Source organism: Calypte anna, chromosome 3 (genome assembly GCF_003957555.1).
Source record: "Calypte anna isolate BGI_N300 chromosome 3, bCalAnn1_v1.p, whole genome shotgun sequence".
NCBI lineage: Eukaryota > Metazoa > Chordata > Aves > Apodiformes > Trochilidae > Calypte > Calypte anna.
This window is the reverse complement of record NC_044246.1, coordinates 61812638-61835890: the sequence shown is the minus strand read 5'-3', so window position 1 is coordinate 61835890 and position 23253 is coordinate 61812638. Positions and strand designations below refer to the sequence as shown.

The window sequence follows — 23253 nt, the reverse complement described above, 5'->3', positions numbered from 1 at the left end:
ATTTGTTACAGGTTCAGAAAATTCCCTTCCTGAACAAAAAAAGTCTGGAGAGACCTTCCTCAAGTCAAGTCTCCACACACCATTCACACAAGATTCCAGGATTTGTTTTGGTAGAGTCACAATTTTTTAGTTTTTGTCCCCCCCCCCCCTTTGAGACAGCAAAAACCTGCTCTGGGAGGAAGCCAAAGAGCATTGAGGGGAGGAGGCAACGTTTGCAAAATGACACAAGTAACTTATTTTTCCTATGCTGTGCTTTGCCCCATCCTGGCCCACCCCAGAGTAACTTTTCCTCATACTGATCAGAAAGGATTGTTGTGAAAATACAAAGATGTGGAATGCTTCAATCAAATATTGCCTACTAAATAAAGCTACTAAATAAAGGTGGTTTCTGCAGAGAGTGTTGGAGGTGTTCGGTACCAGGGAAACTGCTCACCAATCCTGGCCACACTCAGCACCTGCAGAACTGGTTTTAACAATACAGTAGACTTACTGTAGCAAAATTACTATGGATTTAAAAATGGTCAAGCTAGTTTTCCCAATTTAATTAATCTAATTAAACTGAAAAATAAAATTATATATCTTTGCTATGGCTTTAGAGTAAAATTATAACCCTCTTTGGGGTTAAGAACACTTGTACCTGAATTACACTGATATTTTCAGTCACAGAAAAAGAAATTAAGCTTATTTCTTTTACTGCTGATCCTGCCACTCCTTTTTGAGAATGTGCACCTATGATCAAAATACACAGAACTCTGACTTGAGAAGCTGAAACAAGAATACAACTGTATTTCAGCTGATCTTCCCATTACAGATCTGACCACAGCTAACAAGGTCCTGCAGCATGGACATTTTTCAGTACTATCTTAGAACACATATTACCCTTGACAAGAGAAAAAAATTGAAGAAAAACAACACACCAACCCAGCAAACAATCCCTTTCTACTCTGGGCAGCACTTCTTCAGTCAAATTTACTGAACCCAACTGATGGTTCTGTAAAACTGCAACCAAAGAAAACATATGTGACTGGTTTGACTGTTTTGTTGTGACAAAATACCCACTTAACACATTTTTCTGTTTCAAGGCGCTATGCAGAATTTATCTAACATATGTAAACAAATAATATATTAAAATGCATGGCATGTTCTGTTTCACTGGGATTTTTGAATCAAGATAAACATAAAATGAAATGACCCACAAGGCTTTTTGAAAAATATTGGTTAAACTACACGTTAGACTTTGGAAAAATTATAAAAGTTGAGCAATATGATTCAGACTGAATGCAATGCTACAGAGATAAATACATGTTTGGTGTTCCAACTCTTCACGGATAAACAGAAAGCTGCTGCTCAACTTTACTCCATTTCATTGTACAAATATATATGGTGTTAATAGTTCATAACTAGGTCCAGGAGCAAAGATGTTGTTTAAGGCTTATTTTAATCATTATAAAAACAAAAGCAAAAAGCCCAGGCACATGCAAACACAACCTCATGGCATACAAACACCATCACATTTACACCCACCATCAGATTTTTTCACCATTTTTGGTTAAAATAGAAACATACCAAACAAGTAAACTCCAGCTCTGTGCCAATTTCTCTGCTAAGGTGCACAACAAGTAAGTTATGTCCTGTCTAGACTCATGACAGAAAATATTATTTGGTAACCTGCGAGTGCATTATAACCTGCTTAATATTTTAACATTTCAAAAAAAACCCCACCATGGCATTTTCATAACTTATCAGAGTTTCCAGTACATTGCAAAATAGTTCAATCTGTATAAGAGAGAAATTTATTGATCATGGTAGGGTCACGTTTCTCTCATTAAGAGCAGTAGACAACATAGCAACAAACTGTTAACCCATTTTTAGGATTTATATCAAAAATCACTGGAATTATGGCAGCAGGAACTTGTGACACCCTTTGGGAAGGGAAGGGAAATGGTGCTTTTCTTGTTGTGGTGGTTTTATTTTATTATTGTTATCATCAATACGTTTTATTTGTTTTTAAGAATCATGATGTTCAGAACGTGGAGCACGTATTCGCTCTGCCAAAGTAGACCAAATGTCCCCCCTGGTGGCTGTAAAGCAGGGTAGGGACCTGTGCCAAGGCAGAGGGAAGACACCAACCTCCCCTAGGCCCTTTCCAAGGGTAGCAGCTAGAAAAACTAGAAAAGGGGTTGTGGTAGCAGAAGAACCAGCATCTCAGTCCTCTCCCTGCCCTTCAGAAGGCAAGTACTAAAGTTTACTCTGAGATGAAGGGCGGACCTCGTTGGCTTCCTCCCGAGGCACGTGGCATTGTGGCTGTTTTGTAATGAACCAGAATTAGAGAAATGCCGAAGTTCAATTCATCAAAGTTCAACATGGCTATTCAAGCACATCACTAGCTGAAACTGATTTTTTTTTTCCTAATGACAAAACCTTTAAAAGAGTGAACCAATCACCAATGCAGCCACACAAGGGTGCACTTGTATTTGATACAAAAAGTAATGCAACTCAAAAGCAAAAAATAAGAAATGGTGAAACTGATAGACAGTGCAAGTTGCAACTGTTTCTCTTAATTCTTTTTCTGAAGGCTAGAAAGTTTAAAACCATCTAAGCAGAGTAGAGAAGATGGAGATGAGAAACTGGTTTGCTCACACCAGAGAGTGTGGATGTCAGTATGTGTGCCTTTCAATTCAGACACATAAAAAATCATATTAAAAATAAAAAAAAAAATTCTGTTTCCATTCCTCCTTCAAGCTCCAAAAAAATTAGTGTACTATTAGTTTGGAGGGAAAGGATGTCAGTTTTAGTTGATTTGGGGTTTGTTGTTTGTTGGAGGGGTTTTTTTTGCATTTTCAGTTTAAATCCAATTCTAAAATTAACCAGTCAAGCCCAGAGCCTGAAGTTCATCGGGTCCAATCAAATCAACTAATGATACAAACTGTCAAAATTCATGACATGGCCGTAATGCATACCCAAAGGCCAGCCACATACACACTCTACATAGCAAGGTCTTTTGCTGCTGAACTCTGTCATCTGAAAGATACAGTACACACACTTGGTCCTTCTCTCCTAAGTGCTGGCAGTGCAAGCTAGAAATGCTCTAGAAAGCAGATCCTTTGGGAATCTGTTGCTGCTTCTTCCTTCCCCAAAAGCCAATGACAGGATGATACCCCAGAAACCAACACCTCCACTGAGTTACAAAACTTTTCCTGTTCTGTCTTACAGCTTTGGACCACCACCACTTGAGTGCTACCAAAAAATCCCTAATATTTGATTCTTCTTCCAGCACTTCAGCAATGCACTGGGAAGGCTGGCATTACAGGATTTTTTTTTTTTTTTTTTTTTTTTAAAGATGTATCATAAAATCTTTCTAACTGAAGACATAGGCTTTCCTTCCTTGTAAATAATTTAATTCCATAAAAAGCAGCAAGCCTCTAATACTGCCAGGTGACAGATGTATGTCTCACAGATTTGAAGAATTAAAAACCTTTAGCATTTACGTTTCCATCACCAAATACAGCATAATAATAATTAAAGAAGAATAATAATTTGCACTGCTTAAGAGAAATGACGAGTTGTTTTCTTTCAACATACAACACTTACTGAAGAATGCACAACCTGTGAAACATATTAATCGCTTGGCAAGCATAGCAAAGACTACATTTTGTCATAATTGCCATTTTTGTTATCCAAGCCAAAAACCTGAGTCAAGACTAAAAATTAACATTTTGAAATTTCTAAAGGTACTTCTCACACAGGCAGTAAACAGGCATGCACAACCACTCCAAATAAATACAGAAGTGTTCACAGTACAGCAGGACAGACCCTGCCACAACTCCATGAATTCGTCTGCACTAGCAGGGATGCCCACACAATTTCCCCCTTCCACCACTGAGGCAAACGTGCCTTTGCTCTCCCTGGCAGATATCAAGCTCTAATGCACTGTCCCAGCTCAACACAGAGGAAGAGCTGTGGATTAGAAAGGCTGTAGCATGTTTGAGATACAGGCAGAGATGTGCGGTAATCCTGGTGTGTGCATTAACAAAACCTCAGGGAGCAACTGGAAACCCTAAACCCGAAAAGGTTTCCAGTTACAGAGCCTGTTGCAGAAAAGTAATGGTACATGAAAAGGCCTTCTGTACCACATGCAAAAGACCTCAGAAGATGATGGGGACACACACACATCCCCCAAGAAACAGCCACTGGAGAAAAAAAACGAGCTCAGTTCATAGGGTTTCTGCTAGGCAGCCAAGGTACTTTGGTGAGGTAATCCACTCCAACAAGTTTTATACCAATTCTTTAAAACCAATTCTGGAAGCTGCACATAAAGATTTTAAAAGAAAATACCAAAGGACCTCCATAGCTGACTAACAGCAAGAGAGATCTCTCTCAAATAAGAAAATACTATGTCTACAAAAACTACAATGCAACAGTTCCTGGCTTTGAGCCCAGAGCACTATCTGCCTGACTGAACCACTGGCCTGAATCCCTCAGGGCAATTTCAGGTTTGCAAAATTCAGTACCTTAGAGCCAGAAAATTGTTCGACTTCAGAGTATCCAAATTAGAGGTATAATTTACTTCACTCTGGCAGCAGGGGGCAGGAAGGGTGATGGTGTCTTTAAAATGTTTTGCAACACTTCTTGGGCAAAGGGGAAAATTCAATACAAATAAGTTTGTTGGCTTATTTGTTTAAATAAATGTACCTCACCTAATTGATCAGAATGTGATCCTAGTGCAAAGTAACTGACACACTTCTTCCCCATCTTTGAATTTTTTTTCCTTCAGAGCAACCACCTTAGTAGGTTTTACAGTGTCACCTCAAACAAAGTCTAAACTAAAGAAAAGTAGTACATACAGGATAGAGAAAAGACATGCAGCGTTTATTTCCCTATGAGGAGGTCATATCACTAGTCAGCATGGGATTTCTATTACCCACTATTCTGGATGACGAAAATCTTTCAACTTTATTCCATGCCTCAGGCTTGTTCACCATATAGCATTATAAAAAGATAAAATATAAAAAAACAAAAAAAAAAAAAAAACAAACAAAAAAAAAAAAACCTACCACAACAACCAACACACTGTAGCATGGTGTGCAAAGACTAACAAAAAAAAAAAACCTCTTCTACAGCACTTCATCTTGCCCTAAATAATAAAACAGAGAAAAGAATAAAAAGAAATGTAAGTGGCCATATAATTCTCAGTATTATTTTTTTCCCAAACGTAGACATTACAAGGAGGGGGCTGGGGAGGAGGAAGGAGGGAAGGGAGAGGTGACAGGGAGAATCCAGCCATTTAGATCATACAATGCTTCACAGCAAAATTACCTAACAATACATCTTATCATTGACGACTTGATGAGTTCAGACTTAGAAGTCAATGTCCCTGACTCTTCAAGGCCCACAAATCTGGAGGCTGACCAGTCTTTGAATTGCAAATATTTTAGTGAACTTTGACAATGATTCAATACTGCACTATATAAATTTACTTTCACTAAGGGGTACTCAGGAAACCCCTAGCAGAGGACAATTCACTACTCGATCTTTTCAAAACCTGTGCAATGAAAAAGTATTATCTATTTCTGCTTTTCTTTAACCACCTAGTTCAAGCATAAATCCTTGATTTCAGACATAACCTCTTTCATTCATTTCACTTTTCACATGAATAAAAAGGTATTTTAAGAAAACACAAGAGGAAAAGTTCCTTGATAGAGTGATATTCACAATTTTTCTTCAAAGGGGACAGAACCAGCAGAAGCTGATAAAAAGATAACAAAATTATCCCAACTAGAGACAAAAAAAATCCTAAAAAAAGAGAAATCTGGGCAGAATGAATCATTCAAATCCTTGTTTACACACCATAATTTAAGCCAATCTTGTATTTCTCAGAAACTGATCTGGCACTCAGGTAGATGATTAGCAATAGTGCGTTTTCCACTTCACTGTCAGACAGTGCCCACAGTACCATGGGGAGGGGAATGCTACAGGCTTTCCATAACCTTGGTAATCAAGGTTAATATAAAAGGAATGTTTCCTGGAAGAGTACCGAGTGTTAAATCACATATATTTCATCAGAAATTAAGCACTGGCTAAAAATATTACATATTTATCTCAATGCAAAGTCTTCATGAGTTCACAGAGTTTTCCACCTGAGACTGTTAGGTAATTAAAGGTAATTTATAACATGGACACATGCAGCACATTAACCTACAAAATCCTTCATTGCCTTTGGAAATGCCAAGCATCTACTAAATTTTTTCACCTTGCCCTGAAGATGTCCACTGTCTTGCACGGAATATTGAAAAAAGTCAAAATGCTCATCAGCTTCACTGAAACTATAGTATATGGAAAGAAGAAAATCTAACATCTAGTATATATAGCCATACAGTTCCTTAAAATATTCTAGGACTTCAAGTATGGCATTTTGACACTACTTTAAGAAAGTTCAACAAATACATTTAGCATAGGAAAACCAGAACACTGTAGAAAGCAAGCTAATCTCAGACTGCAATATAACAAGAAGCAAAACAGTGGAAAAAAAATAGACCGAACAACCTTAAGTGATTGCTCAGACTCAGCAGTACCAGAGCTTGTAAAAATCAAGGCAGCCAAAGTAATTTCTTCTACATCCCACCTGGAATGGAGTTCTCAGCATTTGGTAGAGGCAGAGCCATCGCTGCTTGCAATGGAGAAGTACAGCTTGGGTCACTGACTTAATCAGGTAATCACCTTGCATAAAAATATTCTCTGTTATTTTTAATTGCAAAAAATCTTTGATGCTAATTTATCATATTTGCCCTTTTTAATGTAGCAGACCCAAAACCAAATTAGGTATCTCCAAAACAAGAGATAAGAAAATTAAACCCACCAAGCTAGGAAAACTGTTATATTCATCTCCATATGAAAATTTAAAAGTTCTTAAGGGAAGAAAAAAAAAAAAAAAGGAAAAAGAAAAAAGAAAAAGAATACAAAGAATACAAAGAAAGAGACATAAGACAACAGATTTGGTATAGGAAAACAGCATACACCCATCTTTCCCATCACCATGATTCCCCTTATCCCTTATAAACTTCCTATAGTCACAAATGAGCTACCTCTGAATGGAAAAAAAAAAGCATGTTGTGGCTCACCCACAGAAGATAACTCTACTAAAATGATGCCATGGACTTGAATCAAAAGTCAAACCCAGCATTGTCATTTTTAAGAAAAAAAAGAAGAGCTTTTATGAAATCTCCAGTATTAATAGTAGGGCTGAAAAGCTGGAGGCTAGCACCTCAGCCATGACTGGGCTTGTTTGGGCAATGTTCAGTTTCTCTCCATGCACTGTGATCTTCCAGTTTGAAGACTGGAATGTGGACTGCATTTGCTGAAGTCCTTTGAGAGCTGTAAGTGCTTTGTGATCTACAGAACTGAATTATTAAAATGTTGCTGGTAATCACTCTGGCTTGGAACTTAATCGTTCTTTGTCCTCACCAAACTGATAAACAACTCAGAAGAAATGAGGAAATGTGACAGATTTGCTTGCACACTTTAATGTTAATCCTAACAGTTTTTAAAAAGACAGCATTTTGTTTGTACCAGTAAGCCTCAAAGAAGCTGTAAGTTAGTTCATTATAAAAAAAGTATTTCTTCGAGTAACTCTTGAATTAGCTGTATAAAGAAACTTTTTTGATTAAATGCTGCCTAGCAAGTAACACTCAGTAGAACACTCCGGAGTTTACAAAGCATTCCTGACAAAAAAGAAACACTTTTCCTGTTTGGATATATATTTGCAAAGAGATCCAGTTCTGCATCGTTACTGATAACATTAAATGGTGAGACACTTAAAAGTGCTCTTAACTGATGAAGACTATAAAGGAGAAGGAAGAAGAAAAGAAAGAAACAGATCTGGAAGTAATTTCATTGTGTATTAATAAACTAGGAAGAAAATAGTTTATGGACAGCCACCTTAAATCCTTACAAGCCACAAAGTACTCAAAGAAGTTATTTCATAAAAGAATGAGAAAGAATGATGAATCAATACAGGGAATCTTTTAGTGCCATATGCTAGCTATGAAACACGGGCTTTTGCCAGTAAAAAACAAACAAAACAAAACTATCTGAGCTTAATAAATATTAACTTAGTTTTGTTTAATTATAAAGTCAGCCAACCACTTACTAACACATCTTACTAAACAATTTTTGAATGTCTGCTAGAATTAAATACCAGTCACTCACCAAAAATTTCTAACTCATACTTTATTTCTGAGAATCCTTAGAAACTGAAGAATTGAAAAGGCTTAATTCCCTTCACTAAATTCCAATTTTGAAAAGTCTAAAAATATTTTTTACTTCAATTTAAATTTAAAGGAGATGGTGAGTGGAAAAAAGCTGAGTGAAACGTGTGCAGGGCGGGCAGTGGCAGGTGAATTTAATTTCTCTTTCACAGTCAGAACAAAATTTTTCACAGAATATGACCAGACTGGTTTTACAAACCACAGAATATAAAAACTACATTCAATCTGCCTAGAAATACAGAAACAAATGAAGTACACACCCACTTGCAGAGAGAGTAGGAAGGGGGGGGGGGGGGGGGGGCTGGGGAGGACTTTGCCTTTCCTGTAAAATTAAACAATGGCTTAGCAGTTCAGGCCAAATGTCTACTTTCACCAACATCTTTTCTTTAACAGTGGTCATAAGGAAAGGTAAGTACAGGGCTGAAATGCGTATCAGCATTCTGTGCAACTCGTAACATTCTCTGCTCCTCCTGCAGTTCATAAGACTTACTGCCCTTGTTTATCTAAATACTGATTTCTATTAGTTTTCTTTTAAGAACTTGTCTACCGTATCTCCTTAAGCCCACATGCTCCTCTGGCATTCAGAACCGCTACATCTGACAGAGACTTCCATGGGTCTGCAGTGTCACCCACCTCTGTCTGATTCTTTCCAGTCTTGTTCCACTACTAGACCAAAACGGCCCCTGAATCTTCAACTGAAGAGGATTTTCCTTCAAGGCAGGAATGGTTTTGCAGATCTTTATCATATTCTCCTGAGTTGTTTTTTTTTTTCCTAGGCCAGAGAAACCGAGCCAGTTGAAGCACTGCCTCTCTGCTACAGACTGCTCCTCTGGCACTGAACTCCTGTGGCTCATGTTGGGATTTCCACAACAACACTTTTACTGTCTGGGAATTCAACATCCAAGACTTACAGCAAGTTTTAACATTAACTGTCTGGCTGCTTATCAGTTTTTCTTAAACTGTTCAAATAAAACATTTTCTGTATTAAATTCTTATCTATTTAGTCAACAAAATTACACTTTTTCCAAGTTTTATACATCCAGTATGTCTTTGATACTATTTTAAGCTATTTTCTGTATTCCAATATATTTTAAATAAAGTCGTCTAAAAAACCGATCCTTTGGAGTGCTTTCTTTTTCTAAAAGAGCTTCTTTGGATTTTCTGGATGCTATATAGCATCTCAAGGTTCAAGTATAATTTGGGACAAAGAGTTTCTTCTTAAATTGGTCTGTGACTCAGTGCTACCCAGTTCCCACTAGCTGTATGTACTTCCATGCTTTAAACCAGAATTTCACTTGTTGCTTTCCTTTCTTAGCTATACAAACTGACTAAAAAAAAATTTTCAAGTCCCACTTTCCCAAACCTTTCTGCCTGCATTCGCTTTACAGTCTCACATGTCTGCAAGTTTACAATAGTGATCCAATATCCAAAAAGGCAACAAACTTTCGTATTTCACAAGAAATCTGTTTCCTATATCTGGCATATCGCCCAACTGTACACACCATTAGTGAATCTTCAATCAATCTGTCATCTACCTATTATTATAGGTATTTTACCACATCTTTTAAGATCATGAAAGAAAATAGCTTTCCAAGATCTTTGGTTTTTTTAACTTTTATAAATCCTGGAAGTCATCAATATTAAAGAACAGATTTCTTATCCAAATCAGGATTCATAATTCAGCAAGAAAATGACTTGTCTTTCTAGAGTTTTTCTGAATTTTTTTTTTTAATGGCCATACCTCATTAGTCTTCCTGAGCTGATAGAAGAACTTGTCCTTGGTACAACTATGGTTTTGTTTGCTAGCTATACTCCCAAGTGTAACCATCACTCCTATCAAGCAGCTATTCCAGACGGCCTTTTTGTAGAGACCTATTATAGTATAAAGAAGTTTTTAAGAACCATTAAAAAACCCATGTAACTAACTTTTTTAGAAGTTTGAGACCTGCGGTTCCAGGTCAAGAGTTTCTTTATCAGTTTCTGATCAAATATAACAAAAAGCAGAGAGCTCACATGTGATTAAGCAGAATAATTTCTTGGGGAAATGCACAAAAAAAAAAAAAAAAAAAAAAAAAATCAAAAAATTCAAAACGAATGGCAGAGTTGGAAAGGGAGGAGGAGTGGAAAAGTGAAAAAGGCCTTTGACAGAAGCAGAAAGCAGCCCACAGCTGTTGGATACTTCCTGCTGTGCAAAGCAGGAGAGAACTTGGGGAAATGAACAGAAACATTAGACAAAACAACACATCCAGACAGGAATAAACATCTTCACTAAAATAAATGACTTACAGTACTAACCAACATAGACAATATACAGATTAAACTCCTAGACAGTTGCGAAGTTTAAACAACAAAAGCCCCAAAATATTTTTTCCTTTGAAGCAAACTTCAGGCAGGTCAAAAGTGGCATATTTCCAAGAGTGATAAAAAAAGATTGCAGACCTTACAAGGACCAAAATGAAATTCCATTCTCCATCCCAAGGGATTCTCTAACCAAACCTTTTTCCTCAACAATTCATCCACATGTTAAACAAAGAGAATAAAAAGATGCCTTGATAGCAGGAGAGAGAAGACAGATAATATTATTACACAAATGCCGGAATTTCCCAGATGCAAAAATATGACAACTAAGGAATTACAGGCCCTGTGCTCAAAAAATCCCCACAGGAATGGTCCAAATGTGTAATTAACACTAGAATTTCATGTAAAGTACTCTGCAGTTGCTACAAGTGTAAAAAGCCCCTGTGGGCTAACAGGAGAATAAGGGCACTACTTTAGTTCTTAAGTTTAAAGTTCTTGAAGCACAAATAGGCCAACGTCTGGAAGTGTATTCTGGGGTAGGTGCAAACATGAGCTTGTCCTGTGTGTGAACAGTTTCCACTGTTCTCTGTCATCAGAGAGAGGATACAAAGCTAAACAAAAATTCAGCTTGATCCAGTAAAAGCTATTGTAATAGCTGTCATATATTTTGTCAGAAATAGGTAGGAAAGTAAGAAAATAAACCAGACACACAAATAACCCTATCACTCCACAGAATATAAAGACAGGCAAGTGAATGGATTGAAGTATACGTGTACCTTGTAAATAAAAAGTTAATTTCATTCAAAAATGCTTAAGTTGTGCATATGCTGTTGATAAGCAACATGTAAAATCACCGTTCTAGTTTTGAATAGGAATAAATGCTTCAACCAGCACAGCAGCCCTCTTTAGAAGCAATTAGCTGAGGTGCAGCACTTTAGTAGTACTGCTAACACAGCCCATCCTGCTAACTTTCTAGATACCACACTAAACATCCTTATAATGTATCCCATGCTTTTCAGCCCTTCATAATCTCTACTTTCTTCCCTTTCTTAAAACTGAAGGAAATGGCAATGAAGTTGGCCCAATAAACAAACTACATGCAACCAGTTGTGCTCCACAGTGGCCTTTAGCAGTGACCTTGCTTGTACGGGCAGAGATCCAATTCCCTGTTTAGTGGTGAACCACTTACATCATGTCATGTAAAAAAATAAAATTAAAAAAATGCATTTTTCTCTTCAGTGCTCACTAAACTCATTGACCAACAGGCAGATCTAAGTGCCAAAAATATGAGCTAAAGCTCTACAACAATGAACTCCTATGAAAAAAATTGAAAAAATACTTCCGTGCCAAAGTCCACTAAAAGCCAGTAAAAAAAAACACACACACAAAGAAATCCAAACCAAACAACATAAAAAAAAGAAGCAATGAAGATTAATGTTGACTCTTGAGACATAAAATGACCACTTAAAAGCCCAAAACCCCGCAACTATGTTCATGTAAAGAAGCAGACCTGCACAGACAGGCATGCAGATTCCCCCTCTTGCTCAAAAAGCATTTGTGCAAGTTGTACACAAATCATGGCAGGGTTGCATTAACAGTTCTCCAGTCCTACTCCAAATTTATTTTTTATTTAAAAATAAACCGTGTTACACATGATTTCAATAGTCTGCTGGATGACCATGCAAGGGAAAGAATGAATTTAAGAACAGTCTATAGAGAGAGAATGTGAAGGCTGTAACGTATGTGAAAAATGGCCATGTTGCTAAGATATGGCCCCAACCACCAATCTCATTGTCAAGCCCAGCCATCTGTCAGCAGAAACCTGATTTACTGAATATAATACTGCTATACTTGATTACTCCTATACTTCTATAAAAGGCTCCTGGTTTCTTTAAGCACATCAAAAGCTACTTTCTAACAACATAAAAGGGTTAATAAAACACCTCCTCAGAAGCCAAGCTATGAAACCAGGTTTCAGAACTTTAAATCAAATTTCACACAGTTTCAATGTTACTGATAGATTAAATTCCTTCATAAATAAAAATATTAAAAAAGGCAAACAAAAACTGAAGAAAACCATAAAATTATAGTAAATTACAGCAGTTTCAACCTGTAAGAAAGGATGCTTGCATGATGCTTGTTTTTAGGGAGATTATTTTTGTTTGCAAATAACTTTTTAACAGGCACTTAAAAACATTCTATAGTAGCACTATTAAAAAAAAAACCTCATTAATAGAGAGGTCACCCTGTGTCCTTTGATAATTAGTCTGGATATGCAAATCATTCACAGGAGTATTAATGACCAAAGTGTCCTTCCACAAGGGCCTGTAAGCACAGCACACTACAATGAGGTAACAACTCATGGTGTAAAAACTCAGCTGACTGCATCTAATCTAACTCTCCCCTTTCCTGCATGCTAGGACAAAAATGTCTGTGTATGAGATTCATCCTTCACATCAAATACCCACTGAGCAAAACAGCTGCAGGTACTTTCTCAGGTTAATCAAACAAATCTAATAACAGCATCTAGTAATAAAAAGACAATTTTTCTCTCTAAACAACAGCCCTACACTGCAGGTGGTTTTGTCCCATAGCGAGCAAACAGGAGAAAACCACGTCCTGAGCAGCTGCTCATTAGGCGAGTACCATTCTGCATGCACAGCAAACGAAGCAAATGTCATGTGGAAAAAAACAGAGTTTACGGTCATGTAATTAGACACAGTAACACAGGCATATCCAAAAGAGGAGGGAAGACAGGTACAAATTACAGTTGCACAGGTAATTTATTCTGGGAGTGTGTAATTTTGATGTTCCTGGACTTTAACCTCACTACTTCTTTTAATGAGGCTTGTTTCCAGCTTACTTTTTTCCTATTATACAATAATAGATAACTTTGGATGATCACCTCCTATTAAAAGGGAAAAAAAAACTATGCCTCCCCAAATAATTATTTACTCTGAATGAATACTTTATTTAAGGACACTGGGAAAATACTCTACCAGAACAGACCCAAATGAACACCACCTGTGTAAGACTGCAGTAAGAAGGGATTGCAAGCTCACCTGGTACTCATTGGGCCAGAAAGTGCTGACAGCCAACTCTGCTCGAAGCCAGTCTTTGCCAGTGGAGCCAGTGACATTCCAGATGGGATTAGCCAGTGGTCCTTTGTTCACTCTAACCAAGATGTTCAAAGTGCCTGGGTTTGCTCCGTTCTTGCTGTACAGAAGGTAGCTGAAATCGATGCAGTGAGTATCATTTTCTTTCATGGTTGGAAGCTGAAGTCGAGTCTTTTCTCCAGGGTCATGGTCTGAAGAAATCACGATCATATATGACCCTAAAGAATGGGAGAGTGGAAAAAAAAAAAAAAAAAAAAAAAAAAAAAAAAAAAAAAAAGAAAAAGAAAAAGAAAAAGAAAAAGAAATGGTAGTAAGGAAAAACATACATGCCAAGAAACTGACTGTTCACTTTGAAAAGGATGGAATGCATAGGTTTTCATATTCCAAAATATCATGATTCAAATGGCAAGAATCCAAACAAGGCACTGAAATGCCTAGGATCACAGAATTACAGACTGACAGAGGTTGAAATGATCTCTGAAGATCATCAAGTCCAACCTCCCCACAAGAGCAGGACCAAAAGTAGGGTAGGCCACTCCAGATGGGTCTTGAAAGTCTACAGAGAAGGAGACTCCACACCCTCTCTGGAGAGCTTGTTCCAGGGTTCTGTAACCCTTACACTAAAGAAATTCTTCCCCACTTTGAGGTGGAACTTCCTGTGCTCTATCTTGAATCCATTTCCTCACATTGTCATGGTTTAACACTGGCACAAGTGAAAAGAGGTTGTCCCTTCCTTCTGACACCCAATCCTTATATATTTATACATATTAATTAGATCCCCTCTCAGTCTTCTTGTCTCCAGACTAAAAACAGCAATAATGTTTTATCTACAGAAGACACCACATATCTCCAAGAACCTATCTAGACACTTCTACCTACAAACTTTTCTCTCTCCTGTTTTAGGATCAGGTAATTAGAAACAGGATCACAGATGGATTGAATAAAAATAATCACAGGTCTTATAAGACCTCTTATTCTGAGGTCACTGAGGCCAACAGTTGCTTGAAGGGTTTCCTGAAAATGAAAAGCAGTGTGAAACAAGGTTTGTATCCCTCAATGAAGCTTTATCACACTTTTCTGTTCTAGAGAGTGGCAGACCTGTATTTTAGATAGATTAGCAACAGAAATAGCTTACTCAAGACACTAAGCCACATTTGTCCTGGAAAACTGGCTTTGCTGATCTGATTGCCAATGGATTTGAGGGGATAACAAAAAGTTTCTACAGCTGGAAGGGAACCCATCTTGTAAATTTATTTTACAAGTATACAGAAAACAGAGCAAGCTGAGCCTGTCTTGCTACAAAGGCAGAGAGTGGATATCAGATGTTTAAAAAGGTTTTACAGAACATAATGCTGAACAAGTTTGTCCCAGTGTTCTGCAGGATGGACAGTAAAAACAGGGCTCCCATCTATGCCAGTCCTAGAGCAGCACAGTTTCTTCAAGAGCAACAACTCCATACTGGGTACTGCCTAGTGAATAACCTCAAAGAATAAAGCTTTAGGGACACAGTCTGCCAGGCAAAACTTAACAACCAAGAGAGAAAACCCATCTCAGAGTATAATCTGAATCCTTGCCACAGGAAGGTTTTCTAACCTGAATTTACCTACCCTTCTGCTTAATGATTCCAGAAACTTGATGACAGATTTTGCTTCTACCTCCAGTCCCAAAAAGCACCATAATAAAGAGCCCTTCTTCCTGAAGAAGGTTCAGGTGAAGTTCATAAAAAATAAACTTCAGAAATTAATCTAAATCTAAAAAAATATATACTTGTCAGTGCTTGTTCAAATGAGTAGTATTATTAGAAAGTCTTCTCTGAAGTATATACGTGTATAAATTATTTCCATTTGGTATGTCAAGTTCTGCCCTTTGATTTTTATGCAACAAGGAACGATTGTGTTCCAGTACGTCCTCAACAGTTGTATTAACAATAATGAAAATTGACGAAAAGCTGTTGCTCAGGAAAACAGAAAAATTGATATCTATAGAGATTACATCATCTGTGTGACCTGCTAATTTACTGGCCTGCAAAGCAATCTGGTGCTTTAAAAATTGTAACAAAAGAGAAGACAATATTATAGAATGAAAGAATGTCTTATTCAAGCACAATGGTGGGATCTTGATTTTTAATACTAACTTAAAGAAAAAAGAAAATTGTACTTATAAAAGCTGAAAGAAAATTAAAGTTTAAGGAAAATTGTACTATAACCTAACATAAACACCTAGTTAATAATTACAATTATATGCAAAATCCATTACTGGAAGGAGCAGAATAGAAGAAGAGAGTTTTGCAAAATTTTTGAAATTATGTTTCTTTCAACTTCTCTCAAGGAAACGAAAAAACACAACCAAACTAAGAAATAAACCAGAAGCATTTAAAGATCTTGCTCATCTACTGAGCTAACGTACTGAGCTAACGTACTGAGCTTCTTTGGAAGCTCCAGCATATTCTTGTTCTACACTGTATAGTACTCCAGTTTTTCAACCTCATTTTTCATCACTTTAAAAAACTTAGCAGTATATTTGCATGTATCTGTGTTAGACCTACAGCATTTCATGAAGTGCTCCAGACACCATTCATAAACCATTTGTCACAAAGCCAAAGCATCTGTTTCGTATCTCACAACTGCTTTCCCTCATCCCCCCCTTCAGCCCCCTTTTTGAACTTGAGGCTATATTCCATGAATGTACACAACCTCACTTTTTCCTCACTTATCTGCCTACTCTAAGAAAATTAGAAACCAATGCCAAAATAAACCAGACATCAAATTTATATATTTGTATAATACAGTTTCTTACACCTTTTATAAGTAATTCTTTACTTACTAAGTAACATTGTGTACTAAAATAGGATTGAAGGAGCTGGGATCTTTTTTTCCCATTTACACAGGCTTGTTAAATTTTAAGTCAAAACTTAAAAATCTTATACAAAATCTCATCCCTAGATATTCTCTCTACAGGCTGTTGAGGTGTTTTGTTTTGTTTTTTTAAACAAGCATTTCCTTTAACATTGAAAACTGTATTTTGTAGTACTATATATATGGTACAAGTTGCTGTACATCCCATTAAAACAAATGAGGTCACATAAAACAAGAATAAGAGACATTACAGAGATAATAGTATTTTAAACAAAAGATTCATAATTAATGTTTAACTAGTCTGAGGTAGCAAGGTTAATGAGAACATGCTATAAAGTTTTCAAATTTGAAAGGTGGTGGCAAATACTGTACACTACTTTTATGGAGCAATGTCTACCAGAAGAAGGATCACTGTGGAAACACATCCCAATGAAATATATGTGCTCATGCAACTAGTGCAAAATGTCCCTTCACATACCAATGCACATGTGTGTTTCATAAATATTATTAGACATGAAGTAACAGGATTAAATAAAACCAGCACCAGAAGATTTTCCTCTAATTTTTAAACAATTAATTAACTACAATGAATGGTAACTGTGCTGATGAAAGACTGGAATTTATTAGGCTACCCAAATAAATGTGAAAATAAATGCAGGTATTAAAAGCAGGTATTTTAAAAGTAATGTAAGATCCAACATGCACGTAGATATTAACACACGGAGGTGCCAGGAGGCCAGGCAAACATCTGACCTGTTCTCAGGTACAGCTCCTGCAACACTTGGCTGACCATGTAAACACGCAGATAGCTTTTATACTTATGTACAAACAATGAAACACAGGTACAATTGCATACAAAAATAACAAACACTCAGAAATCTCCAACACTGCATTATTACCAAGTCAAAAGTTTACAATTAATGGATGTTTTTAACAAATGGATGACAAACAGCCAAGTTTACAAGTAAACATTCATTTAACAAATGGATGACAAACAGCTCAGCTTTGCAGAGCTAACCAACCCCTTGGATTATTATTTTGTGATAATACCAACACAGTACAAAAGCAAGAGGTGGAAAGCAAACCTCAGCAAACCACTTCAAGAAACAATTACCCAGGTACTTAATGCTAAAACATAGATACAGCAATCACAAGCTAGATGGTAAGATATCTTTGAATACTAAGTATAAGTGAAAATAAATGCTCACAAATTTGTTAATCTCGAAGATTAACTAATGAGAAATTAGAACAATAGTTAGAGCTAACTGTTCACAATAGTGCTCAGGTGGGAGCTGGTGAACAAGTTAAAAAAAAACAAACAACAAAAAAACCAGAGACCAAGTGCTATGAATTGACTTTAGCCCCTGGTCCACATACCCCTGTGCTGGTGGTGGTTAATTACGTTACTTTTTTCTCAAGTCAAGTTTTACCCATGATGGTCAGTAATACCAATTTTCCCAAAGTGATCTATCTCCCTGTCGTCTTCTTGACCCATGAGCTTTCTCTTATTATTTTCTCCCCCTGTGCTGGTGAGGAATGGAATGAAAGAACAAATGGGGGGGGTTCTGGCCATGGTCAACTCACCACAGTTTAAAAACAGGTAAATAGTAGCACTTAGATAGTTTAACATAACTGCAGTTAGATACTGCATATCCACTGTTAAATCCCAGTGGAGCCTGGTTCTATGAGTTTTGCCATTGTTACTGGCGTAACAGATGAGGCACAAGTGGATGCAAAACACTGTATAAATATCCTTTCCTTGCAGACACGAAAGGAAAAAAAAAACACCACAACTGACCCATGCAAAAAATACGTAATTCGGGCAATGAAGAAAGAGAAACTTAACATAGAAGAGCAAAAGATCATTTTTTCTTAAAAAAAAACCAAAAACAAAAACCACAAACAAACAAAAAAAAACCCCAAAAACCATTGCTCTTAACTATTCCTTTCACTGTCCATTTTTCACTGTGCCCAAGTGCAAAGTCTTTACTTTGGCATTAGAGCTGTTACAAAATGCATCACAACTAACTGGTAACATTTTTCTTGAACCTGTAGTTTGACATGGATGTTGCTTCACCTGCCTTTCAGTGATCCCAAAAAGAGTCTTTCCCATACTCCTGAATTTCTGATCTGTAAAACTCGTATGTTCTCTTTCTTCCAACAACGTGTTCTTTTTCCTTTTTATATATATTTTATATTTCTCCAAATCAAACTCCACTTTCCCATTTCTGCTCTTCTTCTCTCGAGTTTCTTTTTGTTTATTTGCCAGTTAATGGCTCCAAATATTATTCCTGACCAAAAAGATCAAGCCAGTCTTATCCTCCACAAAAGAGAAACATCCCACTATGAAACAACAAATAACACTACATCCTAGGCCTTTATCCAGCTCATGCCCAAAAATCAACTTTAGAATCTGACTTTTAGGAAGATTTTGATGCCTTTCCACTTACTCATTATCTCACTAAAAGGCTGTGTGAGTCTGACTTCACTGATTTGCAACTGTCTCAAAGGAGCAATTTTAAAATTAATAGCCCTGGCTAGGGTGGACCAGCTGCCTGGCCAGAGCTGAGCAGGGGGTTACACCTAGATGTGATAAGAGCTATTGAGTGGAGGCTATTCCTATTCTCTGAGCACCAGCCTTTAATGCTGGGACATCCCTCCAGGCACCACCTTGATTGTACTTGCCAAGTACCTGGCTAAGGGGGGGCTGGAGCAGAGCGAGGATGGCATCAGGAAGAAGATAATGGGTGGGGACTACTCCCCTTTCCGGAGGGCCAACCTTCAATGCTGGGTTACCCTGGAGGCACGATGTACCTGGCTAAAGGTGCTGGAACAGAGGAGGAATGGCATCTGGAAGGAGATAAGAATCGATGAGTGGGTGGAGGACTACACCTTTCTGCTCCCCTCCAGGCAGGCTGTCTTCTAATGGCCCTGGCTGACTGACAGCTGCCCCTTCGGAACAAAAGGACTCAGAGGTATATATATATTGCTGTCCATGCTCTGACTGTTGGTTCATAGAATCATAGAATTGGCTGGGTTGGAAGGGACCTCAGAGATCATCAAGTCCAACCCTTGAACCACCGTTCCGGTTCCTAGACTATGGCACTGAGTGCCACATCCAGTCTCTTTTTAAATATCTCCAGGGACAGAGAATCCACTACTTCCCTGGGCAGCCCATTCCAATGCCGGATCACCCTCTCCATAAAGAAATTCTTTCTAATATCTAACCTAAACTTCCCCTGGCACAACTTAAGACCATGCCCTCTTGTCTTGTTGAAAGTCATCTGGGAAAAGAGACCAACCCTCACCCAGCTACACCCTCCTTTCAGGGAGTTGTAGAGAGTGATGAGGTCTCCCCTGAGCCATCTCTTCTTTAGGCTGAACAGCCCCAGCTCCCTCAGCCTCTCCTCATAGGGTCTGTGCTCGAGTCATTTCACCAGCCTGGTTGCCCTACTTTGGACCCACTCCAGGACCTCAATATCCTTCCTAAACTGAGGGGCCCAGAACTGGACACAGTACTTGAGGTGTGGCCTCACCAGCGTTGGTTGTCTTTTGACCCACCACCATTACTGCACAGGACCCTGTCCAGGGTCAGCGTCATCCTGAAGAACCTTGCTGGACAGCTGGACCCCTGGTGGTGACTCTCTCTCTCTCATTCTTCCCACTTTCTTACCCTTTATTTCTCCCCTCTTCTCTCTCATTCTTTCTTACCATTTTCTTAACACTTTTCCTCTCTCTTATATCTTATTTTCCTCTCTACCTCTTTTGCCTGTCTCTACATTTTTGCCTGTGTCAACTGTCAAATAAAATCTGCTTGCACTCGACCATTTCTATAGTTGGACTTTGTTTCACGTACCCAAAACAAAAATAAATTTTAATGTTACCTCAGACCGTAACAAAGGCACTAACTAATTATACATGAAAAGCCTTAGGATTTTTATCCCCTACTGAAAACTAAGCTTTCTTATCATCTAGCAGTTAATTGCAGGTAAGAAATCATGCTAAGACTAATAAAAAAAAAATAAAACAAAATCCTTAACTAAAATATGCCTACTGTAATGCTGTAATGAACATGTGGCCGATCAGTTTCCTGATCAAATTGTTTTCTCACTTCCTTGGTTGCTGAAAAAAGGCCTTCTATTTGAACTGGGAAACTTTTAATTTTCAACAGGGTGGTCTCCCACTCCTGTAAAGCCACCTTCCTTCAAATATGTACTAACAATCAAACCATCTCTATTTTGAGGGCACACTGTGGTAACTTCTCCACCTGCTACTGTGCACCCTCAGTTATTAAGACATAACTAAGCAGTTCACATTATAGTAGGGAATTAAGTGACAATGTTTAAATCATTCATAGAAAAAGATGTGGTTAAAAAAAAAAAAGTAATCTTCCTCATAAAGTTAAAAGAAGGGGACGTTTTTACTTCATGGCAATGTCAGTGACATGAGGTGGAAAGTCAAGGTACTTAAATGCATTATCCTTAAGCTCAGGACTACATGCCCTTTTTATTTCATTTTTTACTAACTGCAATATAATATTATAGTCCCCAGTAAGGTTTCAGGCAACCTTTATGAGAGAGACTGTGGGCAATGAACTGACAGTGATATACAGAAATAGGCTTGCCACTGGAAGTACATGGCAAACAAGAAGTTCTGAAACATCTATATTAATTCACAGAAAACTTGTATTTACCACACACTAGTATTTATGCTTATTTTCATCTTCAAAATAATATCCCTGTGATCATAGAATCATAGAATTGGCTGGGTTGGAAGGGACCTCAGAGATCATCGAGTCCAACCCTTGAACCAGGGAGCTCTTTATATGAATTTCTGTACTTTTGCAAGAAGGGAAAAATTAAAAGCTAATAATAACACCTCAAAAGCTATTAACGTTTTCTTCTTGCAGGAAGGATATTCTTTTCAAAGGGAAAAAAAAAAAAAAAAAAAAAAGACAATTAATACATTAAATATACTCCTGGTGAACTTTTATTTGCTTGGGTTTAAAAAACCTCAAACCACTATAACATTCTTTTTCTCCTTCTCCTTCCCTTACCCAGCACAGGATAAGTATCTCCCACACCAGGAAAAAATCAAATAAATTAAAAACTTAAACCAGAGATAATATTAAGCTTTCTAATTTTTATGCCTTGCCCCACAAGTTCAGTTTCATGTCTTAAGGAATGTATCTAGAAATAAATGAAAGTACACTATAATTACACTTAAAATTAGTGTACACACATTACTTGATACACACATAAAATATGCAATATTATTATATCCCAATTTGCCTGTCAGTCATCTGTTTAATTAAGAAAACATTAAAAAATAATGTTATTGCTGTAAACAACAGAGTTCTCCGAAATTTCTGTAAATGGTTACGATCCAGAGGTATCTTCCCAAACACTTCACTTGTTTGCAGTATTATTCCTAACAGAGGATTAAAATTGTTGAAGGTGTGATTCAGTTTCTTTGCAGATTGTCAAAAAATGAAAGGGAAAATATCAGGATTAGCAGTTGCAACTTCATTGCATAGCTTACTGCCAATATACCACAACTGAAATGCAAGTCAAGACAAGACTCTGAATTTACTACAAATATTAAAATCAACAACACAAACACACAACACGAAGACAGGGAAAATTTTTCTGGAAAACACAATGCATTTATTTTTTAATTCTACTTCCTATAGAGAATGAGTATTATTTCATAAAAAAACCAATCTGAAACAGGTCATTAAGCTACACTGTGTAAATAACATCAGAATACTCATTCAAACAGAAACTCAGCCTAATTGTCTGCAATAGCTCATCAGTTTGACACAGGCACTGCAACTTCACAGGACAAGAAAAGGTGTCCTGCCCTCCACACCTGTACTTGATCATGCCAAACACATCAAGGTCGTGTCACTGCAACTCCCCTGTCTCCTACAGCCACAGAGGTAAAGCCACACCAGAGGAAGAGCTTGTCAAGGCAGCACAAAGACTGATCCAGGCAAGGTCAACCAAAGCAGCACCACATCAGCCACAGAATTACTATCATAGGCACCACAATATTCACACATATGACACTACAGGCATGATACTGCTATCCCTCGTGGCCTGGCTATTGCATAGCAACACAAAAATGTCTGTCAATTAAAGGAAAAAAAAATGTGTGTGGGAGGGACCCAACATATTTCAAAGGTATGCCAGTATTTGGAGCAGTTTATGAAGTTTTGACTAAAAATCACTGTCTAAAAGAAGTTACAAAAATTCTGTTTCCCTTACCAACATTTTCTATATGAATAAACATGAAAAATACACACTTTTGAAGTGTTCACATTCACAGTTTCCTCATATATAACACCAGCTTCCTATGGATCTGTTCATACTGATGCAGAAAAAGAAAACATGATAAGATACCAGCTTCTGATGTATGATAATTTAAGTCTTTTCACCTTGCTTTTTCTTGGGATAGATCTTTAGCAAACATACAGGCTTTAAGCACTCAAAAATTTGAGGCAGAAAAATGTCAGCAACTGAAATTTGCAATGGAAGCTTTTGCAACATCTGTACAAAAGAGCATTTAATCTTATGATGTACTCCTTAGACAATACCTTCCTTCAAAGTATTCAGAAAATGACATTTGATCCAGTGCACATGGCAAGCTTGTGAAAGGACAGTGTTACTGAGCAGTAAGCTGAATTTAAGTAACTGAATAGCACATGAAGTAGTTTAG

The 23253-nt window shown here is 37.4% G+C and overlaps 1 protein-coding gene across 1 annotated transcript in view; it reads right to left on the bottom strand.

Annotated features, from left to right (window-relative positions):
* PTPRK (protein tyrosine phosphatase receptor type K) overlaps nucleotides 1-23253 on the bottom strand; it is a 391893-nt gene that overhangs the window by 244016 nt on the left and 124624 nt on the right. The window contains 1 exon segment of the mRNA XM_030447604.1: nucleotides 13625-13896. Within this exon segment, the coding sequence (XP_030303464.1) occupies nucleotides 13625-13896 (272 nt within the window).